Consider the following 13,293-nt stretch of genomic DNA (forward strand, 5'->3'; position numbering starts at 1 on the left):
AAGTTATCTTCAGCAAACATGAAAGGAGAGGGTTTTTTACTAGTTAGTTCTGATTTTGGTACTTTCTGGAGCTATAGTAAATAAAATGGTGGTGGTTTTTTAGTTTTTCTTCTGCTGCTGTTTTTTTTCTGGAAACATGGCCAGAAGGTAGCACAGACACTTGCTTTTCATATGGGGTATATAATTAAACACTCTGCAGCTGCCATAGAAATAGTCCTCTTGAAGTAGCTCCTTGTCAGCGATGACTGTAGAACATAGGTTCGCCTCTCCTGTTGAACTCAGTCTAACTCCATTAATTTTTACCCAGGCTTGCTAATTTTTACCCAGATTTGCAACTTTTATCCAGTTTTATCTGGGTGCTGTGCATGGTGATGTGTTGGATTCTCAGAAAGTGGGGAGGGATGTTGAAGAGGAGCCTCTCTCCACTGCAGGCAAGAGCGGTTGTGCTGGGGAGGGACATTTCTGTGGGAGAAGGGCACAGATGGAGAAGGGCACAGATGGAGAAGGGGAAAGAAGCATGAAGGGACAGTTGCCCAAACTCAAGCAGAGAATTTGTGGACTGCTGTGGGCTGCAAATGTAATTCTGCCATCTCTATGTAATGCTCTGTTGTGGTTTGAAGACAAACCAAGTGAGAGACTCTAAGTCAGAAATACAATTTAATGAGAAGAAAAGGAAAAATAGAATAAAATAAAATAAATGCAACAATACAAAAAAATAATACCACTGACAGAATCAGAATACAACCTGATCAGGGTGATGGAAGCAGTCTAGACGAGGTGGTCTTCCTGAAGCAGTGATCTTGTAGAAAGGTCTGGTAGCTCCAGTCCTCTGGGAATCCAGTGGGTGAGGGCTGCTTCTACAGTCCCAAATCCCAGCTTATATCCAGGTGACAATACTTGGCTCCTCCCCGTGGGCAGAGCATCTCACAATGGGATGCTGAGTCATACAGGAGGTCCTTGACGGCCCATTAAAGAGAGATAACTCCCAGAGGGAGTTATCTATGAGTCATGCACAAGGCGTTGATGGGCCATTAACTGAAGATGGTGATAGAATACATCCTAAACTACAACCCAGGACATGCTCCAACAGCTTCAAGTCATCAATATATTGGGTTATTAATTGTATCCTTGGGCATTTTTACTCCTGGCCTGATGCCTACAAATCATATCCGTTCTTATCTCCTCAAAGAAAAATTTATAGTGAAATACCAAGCCTCAGGTGACCTTCCACGGGCACGTAGTTGGGCTTTTTAAGGTTGGGCAATGTAAGAAAATAGCCATTATCCCCCCTAATCTGATGCCGTGATTTCAGAACTGCTGCTTCTGGCAGTACATGGGCTTTATAAAAGGCACAAGTATGGGAAGGTTTAGTTACATCAAAGCATTTGCCAGAACACATTAATGTGTGAGTTTCTCCCTGGCACAAGAAGGGTGGTGCTGTAGCGGCAGCCCTTTTCCCTGCCAAGCATGGGCAAAGCCAGGACGGGCAGCCAGTTGCCAGCTTGAGGAATGCTCCTGGCAGAACAGCCTCACTTGCCTCATCTTTATCTCTTATGATTTGTGTCTGACTCTGGCTGTTGTCTTCCAGCTGGGCTCCTTCAGGAAAAATCTGGTTGGATGCCCTGCTGAAAGATTGACTTGCTGATGGGCTTGGTCAGGCACTGGGGGAGTGGAACAGGATCTCTGAACTGAAGCTTAAAACACTGCAGGAGAGACATTTTTGGGGTCAGTCCTCAGGTGATGCAGACAGGATAGTGGCTCTGCTCAAAAATTCCTCCTTCCTCTCAGTTCATGGTGTCTGCAGTGTCCCCCTGGTGCTGCTGCTATATGTCTCCCAGCTGCTGGGAGCTCTTCTGGGTTGCAGGGACAGGGTACAGCAGATGGGTCTGTGGTCACCTACTGGCATCCCCAGATCCTCCAGGGTCAGTGGGAGAATGCAGTGTGACTTCCCTGGCACTGTCCCCACACCGTGCCCAGTATGACCCTGCTAATCCCTGCAGATAGCTCTGATTCTTCCAGTGCTCACACAAACACCATGCCTCCAGCCCAGGGAGGTGAGAAAGTGGCTATGAGGGGAATGCAGTTGTTTATTTTCTTGAATAATCCTTTTGGCAGGCTTGGCTCTAAACAGCAGGAGAAACTCTGGCTTTTGCCTGCACCAGCTCACTTCAGCACTGTGGACTGTGTAGAACCCCACCAGGCAATGAGGCAGCTGCTGGAATTGCATCCAAGCTTTTTTTTTTTTTTTTTTTTTTTTTTTTTTTTTTTTTTTTTTTTTTTTTTTTTTTTTTTTTTTTTTTTTTTCCATCAGAATCAAAATTTTTCATGAAAGGCAGTCGGAAAATGTTGTCTAAATCCTCTCCCTGCTAATCTGCAATCTGCATATTTTATAATTTTCCCCAAACCCTGGTAGTTATTCCCTAAATCTGTCTCTAAGTCTCCTTTGAGAGCCGTTATTAAGATGTAGCAATCTATTAATGACCTGGCGGGGGCCCGGGCTGGGCTTGTCAAAGTGAGAGCTTTTAATTGCTGAGCTCAGCCAACACCTCCCGCTGCAGGCGTCTGGTGTGCGCTCACTTTCTGAGGGGTGCAGAAGAGAGAGATGTGTGAAGCCTTCCAGCTTCTGATGTGGCTGTGGGAAGGTGTGACACTGTGGGGTGGTTGAGGGAATGGGAAATGAAATGCCATGAGTGGTGGGAGCTTGTTTAGACCATAGAGGGAGGGCTGGGATGCACCGTGGAGTTATAGTGTCACTGTTACTATGGCATTACACTCATCTGTGTAGGTGATGCTGCAGATAAATAACTGAAGGGATTGGGGGATGAAAGCCCTCCTAGGAGGGCTGATGCTGATAACTCAGTGTGGCTTGGTCAGCCAACACACCACACCTGGGTTTGGGTTCTCCTCTGCTCTGAGGCTTCACATACACCATGCTTTCTGTGGATAGTCAGGAAATCCTTGTGTATACTTTTCCAGGAGTGCTTTAAGCAGAACTTTGTGGTTTCAGTGCCAATGTCTGTGAGTGGCAAACCCTCACCCTGCTTCTTCCAGTGGCACAGGCAGGGGAAGCTGTCACTTCCTCTTTGTGCTGGAGGGATGCTCACCAGGCATACCTGGCTTCAGAGCCTGGACCAGGGGCATGACAGGGACCAGATGTGGGGACATCTGTCTCAGGTGCCTGGTACTACTGTGGCGTGGATGCATGGCTCTGCCTCTTGCTCCTGGGGCACAAGGTTGGTGAGACCATGGCTGGCACCTCCATAATGCAGCAGATAGATCAGGGAACTGTTTGGGGTCTAGTTTGTAGTTTGGATGAGGTGCTGTTTGCTGCTGCCGCAGTGGTGTGGCTGGAAGGATGGTGCCATTCCCTAGTTGGGAGTGTGTGCCAGCCCTGCCCACGATTGGGAGCTGGTGGAGGTGGTCACTGCTGGGGGTGCTGGTGGCTGCTTCTGGCTCTGTCAGGAGGTGCAGGGACATCGTGTAGGGCATGAGAATCCTCCTGCTCTGAGCATCAGCCACTGGAGGTGTGAGGATGGTTGTAGCGAGAGTGGTCAGCACACCTCCCCAGGTATAGGCATGGTGTAAAAACACTTCTTTAATTAAAGGTGCTGCAGACATGGTTGGGAAATAGAGGAAGGGAAGTGCTGCCACTTCCTTTGGGCAGATCCTGCTCCTGGTGTAACAGGATCCATTCAGTTGTTGCTGCTCCAGGTCCACCGGTTTTAACTGCTTAATTTTTTGGTTTTGATACTTTCTTCAAGCAGCAGTTAGTCCCAGGCCTTCTGTCTTAGCATGTTTTTCTTCAGAGCACCTTTTCTCTAGCTGGGGTTAGTTTGCACCTTGACAAGCTGCCTGTGATGAGTCCTTTGGACAAGGGGATGCTGAGCCAGATCCAGGGCTCTCCAGAAACATCCATCTGCAGCAGGCTGAGCCCGTGCTGGGCAGCTGACACGGGACAGGGATTTGGCATTTTTGACACCTGCTCTGGTGGGGTTTCAAAGCAAGCAAGCTGTAGGGTTGAGGATTAGCATGACTAAGTGGAGTATGAAGAGTATCTGCTGGTGTTGTAGCAGCCCTGCTGCCTGCTAATGCACTCAAACCATAGACTGTGACAAATGTCTTCCCTATTCATGTTTTAAAATTCAAAGCCTGAACTCTTAAGGAAATCTTACCCTGGTCTAACACCACTCTTTCCTCCTCACCCATCTTCCCCCATTTGCTCTTAGTGGGCATTTTAAATTCACTGTGTAATTTTAAGTTCAGCATCACAAAATGCTTCCTGGTGCCAGCCAGGTCTTCTCCCTTGGCTGTGAGCATTTGTGGCAATGACACTTTGTTATATGAAAAGGGGAACCTGGACAGAATGCAATGTTGATTTTTAAACTATTGCACAATTCTGTTGTTTTTAAAAATAGTTTCCTGGTCCACTGAGAAACTTGAGTGTGCTGGGCAGGCCAGAGCTGGAGGCTGATGGAGCTCATAGTGCTGCCTCAACCACTAAGAGCTTCTAACGTGCTGCATGGACCTGCCTGGCCTCAACTTTGTCCCAAGTTGGGAAAGGTTTTAAAAGAAGTTACAAGAATGTTGGGGAAGATGAATCAGGGAAGCCTTATAAATATGATTGCTTAGCAAAAGATTCTGAAAATATGAAACTTATAAGCAAAATAGAAATGAAAGCTTACTTTGAGTTGTAGGATATTGAGTCTTAGTTACTATATAAGCTGAAAACAATGGTCTAGCTAGCTGAAGTACAATCTCTTTTGATTGAACAATACCTTTCTGCTGGCTAAGGGATCCAAAGGTCAATGTAGCAAAACAGAGAAGTCTAAAGAGTAGTTTTTAGAGTTTAAAATATAACACAGTATGGTAATATAGTAGTTCTTATAGACTGTATGTAGATTCTATAGGATTTTGTGTCTTGTATTGGTTCGTCACTGTAAATTAGAATATTGTACACAAAAGGAGATATAATGTATTGTAACAAGGACCTCTCTCTCTTGCTCTTCCTCTTCCCCCTACTCTTGCTCTCTCTTGTTCTCTTCCCCCTGCCACCTTGCTCTCTCGCTCCCTTCTCTCTTAGCTCTCACCCTGATGTTCTTTCTCCCTCTCTCTTTGGGACTTCCCTTCAGTCGAGGCTGGTGGCTGAAGGCAAGGCCCTTTTACCCACGACCCTTGCAATAAAACCACGTGTTCCAGAATATACAGGTTGGCAGAATTCCTTGTCCCAGCCATCCAGGGATTCGCCCACACAAGATGTTGGAAATTCGATGTTGAAGAGTTACATTGAAATAGAAGAGTTACATTGAAATAGATGAGTTCTGCTACTTTTGATGCATTCAGATACTTTGTTTACTGTGTGTTAACATCCTCTTCTTTGGATCGGGAGGATCTGTCTGTGGTTTGCAGGGTGCTGTCACCTCCTGAGGGTAGCCTGGAAGGGCTGTGGCGTGGCTGGGTCTCTGCTAGAACCTCGTGTTGCTGATCACAGGTGTCCTCGGGGCTTTGTGCAAGGGCTGCTGTCATCTTGCAGAGCAACCCTGCTTCCCTGCTGAGGTTATTCTGCTGCAATTCTGCTCATCCTGCTGCAGAGCAGCAGGGCTGTTACAAGCCCCCATGACATGAGGCTGACATTCACTTGTGACATCTCATTCTGCTTTAAATTAAATCCCCAGCAAACCCAGCTGGTTTCCCAGCACCCTGTTTGTCATCTTGAGGAGTTTGTGATGTGAAACTGTCTGCTTGATTGTTTGTGATTTTCACTGAGATTTTTAAATAGTAGAAGCAGACCCTTTTGGATTTTTTGAGCTGAGTGCTAAATCTACGTGTACCAGTGGTAGTGAGACATTTTGCATGGGCTTGAGGCTTGGACAGAAGAGTGAGCATAAGGGAGAGTTCAGTTGCCATTGTCCTCCATGCAATGAATAAACCCAGAGCTGAAGGAGTCTCTAGGTCAGGACTAGGAAGAGATGTATAGGTGCTAAATTATGTTCCTAATGACTTGAAGTGCTTGATAAAGACATATACTCCTTCAAGAAGGAAAAATAATCTGGCATGGTGTTGAGAGGGTTAGGTTTGTTCCTTTTTTACGCTAAAGAATTTTTTCCCCATAAGTTACCAAGGAAACTAAGTGTTGGATACTTAAGAGTACTTAACCAAAACAAAGAGGTGGCCAAAGCTCAGAGGGAGAGATATAATGCAAGTTTTAGGGCAGGTAAAGGACAGAGCTTGATGCAGCTTGGCACACTGTTTTGCGGCGTTCAGGGAGCGAGAACAGCTGGGTTGCTGCTTGCTCCTAGAAGAGTTCACTGTCGCTGGAGGGGTCCAGTCCTGGGAAATCTACCATCATCTGCTTGCCCTGGAATTCTGAGCTTCTCTGCCAACCTGCAAGAGCTGGGCCAGCCCTGCCCCACCGTCACATTTTTGTCAGCATTGCTCCTCTTGCTACAGTGTGACTCCGCATCCCCCTGCCCTGCCGGGACACCCTGCCCTGCTGGGACATCCTGCCATCCCAGCTACCAGCCCAGGACTTTTCCACTGTTTCCAGCTTGGTGCTCTGAGGATCCTACAAAGGCACCGAGACCAAACTGCCTTGGGTTTTTGTGAAGCAAATCCCTCAAGGTTCTTGGTACTGTTTTTGTAATTAATGCTGTAGTTGTTGTTTTTGTTTACTTTGTTATACATACTAGTAAAGAACTGCTATTTCTATTCCCAAATCTTTTGCCTAAAAGCCTCTAACTGCAAATTTATAATTGGAAAAAGGGAGGGGTGGTGGTTTACATTCTTCATTCCAAGGGAAGCTCCAGCTTTCCCTGGCAGATACCTGTCTTCCCAAACTGCAGACACAGGCAGCACCTGTCCTACATAAGGCAGGAGTGCAGTGACCTGTCCTGGTGGGGTGTAGGGTCATCTGTGGTCCTGGGAGCTGATGGCTGAGCAAAGCTGTGTTTCAGGCTCAGCACATCCTTGGTTTTGTTAAATCACCTTATGTGTTCTTCATTCTCTGTGCTTTGGCTGGGGCAGAGAGGTGAAATTTTGAGTTCCATCTGCCTTATTTCTAACAAACAGCATGGTGTACTGAGAAGCTGGGAGCTATTAATACAAATATTTGAGGTTTTTTGAGCTAAAAGCTGGTTTTTTCCTTTTCCTGGCTGCCCTGACAGTGTGCTGGGGAGGAGAAGCGGGTGGGGACACGCACCGTAGTGGTCGGGCACCGCCCCTTGTCAGACACTGAGGAGGCGTACGTGGCACAGAAGTTCTGCGACAACAGGATTGTGTCCTCCAAGGTGAGCTCCCCCTGCCCGTCCAGGGGCATCATCTGCATGATTTCTGCTTGTGTACTCACCCTGCTTCTGTTTGGTGGTGGATTTGGAAACTGAGAGGGTCGGAATTCCTCAAGGATGAATGCAAAGGTGCCTCTGCAAGTGGAGCAGGCTGGTACAGCCCTTACATACAGTTCCAGTCTCTCTCTTAGTGGGTTTTTGTCATCCTATCAATGCCAGTGGGGGTGTGGGCAAGTTCTTGTAGGCTGGATGAGAGCAAAGCACATGGACACATTGATTTTGTGGGGTTGGGGTTTTTTTTTTGGTGTGTTTTATAAAGTCTTCTGGCATCCCCTTTGGGAAGAAAAGACACATTCGGTGTATAATACAGCATGAGATAACAGCAACTCAAATTTGCAAAAGGGAGAGTGGCATTATTTTATAAAGGGACATAAAAATATGATTCCCTCTTTTTTTTGTTATGTGGGATTTTTCTTTCTTGACATAAGACAAAAATAACCATGCTCTGTTTATCCCTTTGGATGAAAGGAGGGGAAACATACATATGGTATTAATGCAGCTTTTGTTTATGGTGGAAAACTGTGATGACACCCATCTGCCTTCTGCTTAACTTTTTTCCATGACATTCATGAAGCTATTTCAAAAGATTTGAAGCCAATTCGAGTAAAATATCAAACAAGTGGCATTCTATATTGTCAACACAGCTAGATACGTATCCCAGTGCTTCGGATTTGTGATGCTCAGCATACTCTTAGGCTTCAGTTTTGCTGTACTTGAGCTGCAAAGGGGTTTTTCCCTCTCCTTTCTTTCTTTATACATCTTGGATCTTATCTGTTTTTGTATGTCTGGGTTTAGTTTTGGGAAAAGTTTTCAGTCTGTCCATGTTTAACTTGTGTAGCATTTCCATTGACGTTTCCCTGGCTTGCAGGAGGGGCCTTCAGTGAGGACACCTTCTGCTGCCTCAGTTCCCTCCCTGACAAATGGTTTGCTTTAGCACTAATTTTAGTTCTTCCTTGATTTATTTTTGAATGTTATGTCCTTGCTCTTTTTTCCTTTTATATTTGCTAGGCCTGGGACCTGACCAGTCTCTTTTATAATTAAATGGACATTGGTCTTGAGACTTGACTGCTTTTTTTTTTTTTTTATTCCAGACAGACTGAAACATAGATATTAGACTATTAGACCCATTATTTTCCATGTTGTTCTTAAATTCCACATGCTTTCCAGAGTAGTTGATTTGGCAGCCTTCTTAAAATTATAATGAAGCATAACCTAATACTGAGTTTGTATGGGCAGCATGGCACTCTTTTTTTTTTTTTTTTTTTTTTTTCCTACCACAAAAGTAGCTCTAAGATGGTTGTGGCAATTTGGAAAAAATATATCCACTGTGGGTTATATTGTAATGAAATCATGTGTCTACAAATGCCTTTTTAGAAGTTGTCTCACTATGGGACACTTCCAACTGTTCAGTGTTCCCGCAGAGAGCTGGAGCTGGAAGCCAAAGCAAGGATTTGGTGGTATCTCAGCATCCAGCTGCATTGTGCTCCTGAGCTTAACTCTGGGACCTGGATCTCTGCCTGGAGCCCTCCAGGCTGCTCAGCCACCTTGCTGTGCTTCCCTTGCTGCATTGCAGGAGAGCTCCTTCCTTCTTGGGTGCCAGTCATTCCCATTCTGTACCTCTAGTCCCTGTCAGCCACATGCCTTGGTCTGTTTGTGAGTCCCCCTCTCTCCCCACAGTACACCGTCTGGAATTTCCTCCCAAAGAACCTTTTTGAGCAGTTTAGAAGAATTGCCAACTTCTACTTCCTCATCATCTTCCTCGTGCAGGTAAGAGCTTTGATGCTAAGAGCAAGTTTTATTTAGGCACTGATGTTAAACACAGCTCGAACAAGAATTGAGCTTTAAAACTGTGCTTATAAGAATTTTGGAAATTTTTGAGTTGGAAGCTGTGTTATAATTCTGCCACACCATTTAAGGCATAAAAATAATTAAAATATCTGGGCCTGTCTGAGATGGGGTTTGAATGACTGCTGAAACACTGAAAAAACATCTTAATACTAACTGTTAAGATCATTCAGCCACTGAAAATACACTTGATGCTACACAATGAAGATTTTTTTTTTGTTACCTTTACTACTTCTGTTTTGTAACTCTATATTTCCCCAAGTGATGTGATATTTTTATGTAGGGAACTGGCTATCTAAGAGGGGTCATGTAAACAATCTGCAGCTGGATAGCAACAGGATGCTAGCAGCCCTTATCTTTACAAACAGCCCTTATCCTTAGACAGAGACATTGTGTCTCTGGGGTCCTTGAGGGTGCTTCTGGACAATATCAAATGTGTAGCAGAAGCCATAGGAATGCAGAGGTGGGAGTCAGATTTGTGCGTCTTCATTTAACCAATGGTATGCTTAATTTTAGTTTTATGCATGAGCTTATTAGGTGTGCTATATATTCTGTAAACGCTTCTAATAAACTGAGTCTTGCTGATTAAATCGTATCGATTCGTGGCATTTCTCCCGCCGACTGCGACATAATGGTGACCTCAACGAGATAAAGGTGAACAGACCACGGCTGGTCGGCGCATGGGGGACGGGTCTTTTAGCAGCGAAGACGGCGAAAAACACCAGGGTGCCGCGCCCCGGACGACCTCAGCAGAGAGTCCGGCCATTACATGCTGCCGGAGACCTTGGAAGGCTGCAACAGCGCTGACGAAAAGGATGGAGAGGCAAGCAGCACATGATTTATTCTCTTGCTTTTTAGAAAAGCGTCAGATTAAGGACATAGATCTCCGTAAGGAGCTCCCAGGGCTGCTAACCTACGGAGATGCACAGGGGTCCTTTCTGAATCCCCATACGATCCATGAGCTAAGAGAGTGGCGCGGGTTTGGTGATAAGTTACGAGCAGCCCGGCGTGTCCAGCAGCCGCGCGCCAACACAAGGACAGCAGAGAGTTTGGAGCTTGGAGGCGGGACCGCCCCGTTTGAAAAGTGGAACCGCGAAGGTTTGCATTGAGTGGAGAATATGGCTGCGGTAAGCTGAACTTGTGAAACAAAGACACAGAAGGGAAAAGATATGGATAGAAAGTTTCAGGCAGCTACGTAGCTCATCTCAAATATTCTCTCTAAGAGAGATGAAACAATTAAAGACAATGACTGCCCTGTGGGCTAATAAAACAAAGGAGAAAAAATTAGCCAGACCATTGCTCATGTTTAGTGAGACAGAGTGGAGAAAATAGGAAAAATACTGTGGGACTGTATCATTTGGAGGCGGAAAAGACAGAAAAATGGCTCGGGAGTTCGGTGTGGTTTGGGAAAAAAGTTTAATTACCTGGGGACTTTCTCGGCCGAAAACAAAGGCTGCCGAGACTGCTGAAATCACCATTTGGGCTTTTAACGGGACGAAGAATAACGCAGAGAGATGCAAAAGTCCTCCAAAACTGCGAAGTTTTTCAGTGTTGGTAACCCCTGTCCTGAGAAAGGCACAATGCCTGCCACATTTTGCTAGACAATAGACCGCATGGCTTCAGGACCGGAAGTTCTCTCGCCAGCTCTGAAAACGAACTGACCGATCAGGAAGTGGCACAGCTGCCAGACCCTGAGGGCGTGGTGAAACGCGAGAGGTCAGGCAGAGCTGAGAGCGACAAGGGGGGCTGGCAGCAAGGGCGACAGAGCGAGGTGGCGCGGCCCCCTCCCCTCTCCCGGCAACCGGGATGCGACGAAGCGCGGGACGGGGGGAGGCGGCGGCGAGGGAGGTAGGCGGCGGCTGCACCTCCCGCAGTGGCGGCGGCGAGGGAGGCGGCAGCGCGACCCCCCCCCCCCCCCCCCCAGCACAGCACCGCAACAAAAGCGGGGGAGAGTGGCAGTGGTGAGAGGCGACAGCGAATGGTGTTCCCTCCCCCACCACGATCAGTGGAGAATGGAAGAATTGCAGCTCTTCAGTTTCAGCTTCAGCACAAGAGTTGAGCCCCCACTCCTCATGCAGGAGAGGGAGAAATGTGAAAACCACTAAATGTTTGCAGAGCAGGTGCCATGATCACAAGCAAAGTACACAAAAGAAAATGCAGTAATCATTTATTTTTGTTGAAATAAAAGTAAATTTTTAATTGTAATGATTTGATGTACTTCAATCCAAGTTAGATTGTGTTTTAGTATTTTATTGGTATTAAAGAATGATTTTTATGTGGTTTGTTTTAGGTTTAAGGCTTTTAGGTTTAAGGTTTAAGTTTTTAGGTTTAAGACTTGTTAAGTATAAGTTACATTTAAGATTTATGAAGTTTAAGTAATAATAAAATTTATTTTAAGTTTAGGCTTTGATAAGTATAACTTAAGATTAAGGTTTTTAAAGTTGAAGTGATAATAGATTTATAGTTATTTAGAAAGTTTTTGTGTTTTAAGATAAAAAGTAAGTTAGGATAAGTAAGATAAGTAAGTTAAGTTAGGTTTGAGATAGGTATTTCAAAGACATGACTTGTTGATTGATTATTTTGTTGTTGCTATTGTTAAGAGCTTTGTTTTAAAAATGTTTTAAGAGATATCACTCTAAGATAAAGCCAAAGTCCTGGCCACACTTTGACTTTAACTAGAGGAGATGTTTTCATCAGCAAATCCAGATGTTTTCTGCACAACAAAAACGAAATACAAGTCACTTTGACTTGACAATTTGACCTTATATATATGACAGCTGAATAGACTTTTGAGGTAAACTTGAAGAGCCTTACTCGAGGAGGCTACCTAAGCCCTCCCTGTAGGCGAATCTGCGGACAGCTGGGACAAGGAATTCTGCCAACCTGTATATTCTAGAACATGTGGGTTTATTGCAAGGGTCGTGGGTAAAAAGGCCTTGCCTTCAGCCACCAGCCTCGGCTGAAGGGAAGTCCCAAAGAGAGGGAGAAAGAACAGCAGGGTGAGAGCTAAGAGAGAAGGGAGCAAGAGAGCAAGGTGGCAGGGGGAAGACAACAGGAGAGAGCAAGGGTAAGAGCTAAGAGGAGAGGTAAGAGCAAGAGTTAAGAGGTAAGAGAGTTAAGAGAGCTAAGAGAGCGAGGTCTTTGTTACAATACATTATATCTCCTTTTGTGATGAATATTCTAATTTTCAGTGACTAACCAACACAAGACACAAAATCCTATAGAATCTACATACAGCCTATAAGAACTATATTTATAAGGTTTCCCTGATTCATCTTCCCCAACATCTCCCTAAAAAGGAGTTTTTCAGCTGTTGCAGAAGCTGGGACAATGAGATAATATTTTAGTAATTTACAATTATCCAACTTTATATATGTTATTATTACAATTCCTTTGATAGATAACCCAATCGGAATCCATTCACTGGAAGCTGCAGGACCTACAACAACATGTACAGCTTTTGAAACAAAATAATGAATTTTTTAAAATAAAATTTGGTCAATGAGGAATAACCGGTTAACTGAAGGGAATATTACAGATGGAGTTAATAACTTTGCTTATAATTTGCCTTATATTACTTGTACTACCTTTCTTAATGTCATGTTTGCAAAATATGCTTATGAAAATTGCCATCCAATCTATGCCAAACCATGCTATGCTTGCCCAACAGAAAAACAGGGGATATGTAGGGAAGTGGCTATCTAAGAGGGGTCATGTAAACAATCTGTAGCTGGATAGCAACAGGATGCTAGCAGCCCTTATCCTTAGACAGAGACATTGTGTCTCTGGGGTTCTTGAGGGTGCTTCTGGACAATATCAAATGTGTAGCAGAAGCCATAGGAATACAGAGGTGGGAGTCAGATTTGTGCGTCTTCATTTAACCAATGGTATGCTTAATTTTAGTTTTATGCATGAGCTTATTAGGTGTGCTATATATTCTGTAAATGCTTCTAATAAACTGAGTCTTGCTGATTAAATCGTATTGATTCGTGGCAATTTCTCCTGCCGACCGCGACATTTTTATGTCTCAGATATCATGAGTTTCAAGGCAAGCAGGAGAGATAGGATGTATTCAGTAAAATTCAGAAAATGCATAGGATGAGTTTTG

The 13,293-nt window shown here is 44.8% G+C and overlaps 1 protein-coding gene across 1 annotated transcript in view; it reads left to right on the plus strand.

The window, feature by feature from the left end:
* Window positions 1-13,293, plus strand: part of LOC136374683 (phospholipid-transporting ATPase IG-like) — a 76,763-nt gene that overhangs the window by 23,245 nt on the left and 40,225 nt on the right. The window contains exons 2-3 of the mRNA XM_066340084.1: window positions 7,161-7,283; window positions 9,018-9,107. Coding sequence (XP_066196181.1) covers window positions 7,161-7,283; window positions 9,018-9,107 — 213 coding nt within the window. The remainder of the gene's footprint in view (window positions 1-7,160; window positions 7,284-9,017; window positions 9,108-13,293) is intronic.

The sequence above is a fragment of the Sylvia atricapilla genome (assembly GCF_009819655.1).
Source record: "Sylvia atricapilla isolate bSylAtr1 chromosome W unlocalized genomic scaffold, bSylAtr1.pri scaffold_60_arrow_ctg1, whole genome shotgun sequence".
Taxonomy (NCBI): Eukaryota; Metazoa; Chordata; class Aves; order Passeriformes; family Sylviidae; genus Sylvia; species Sylvia atricapilla.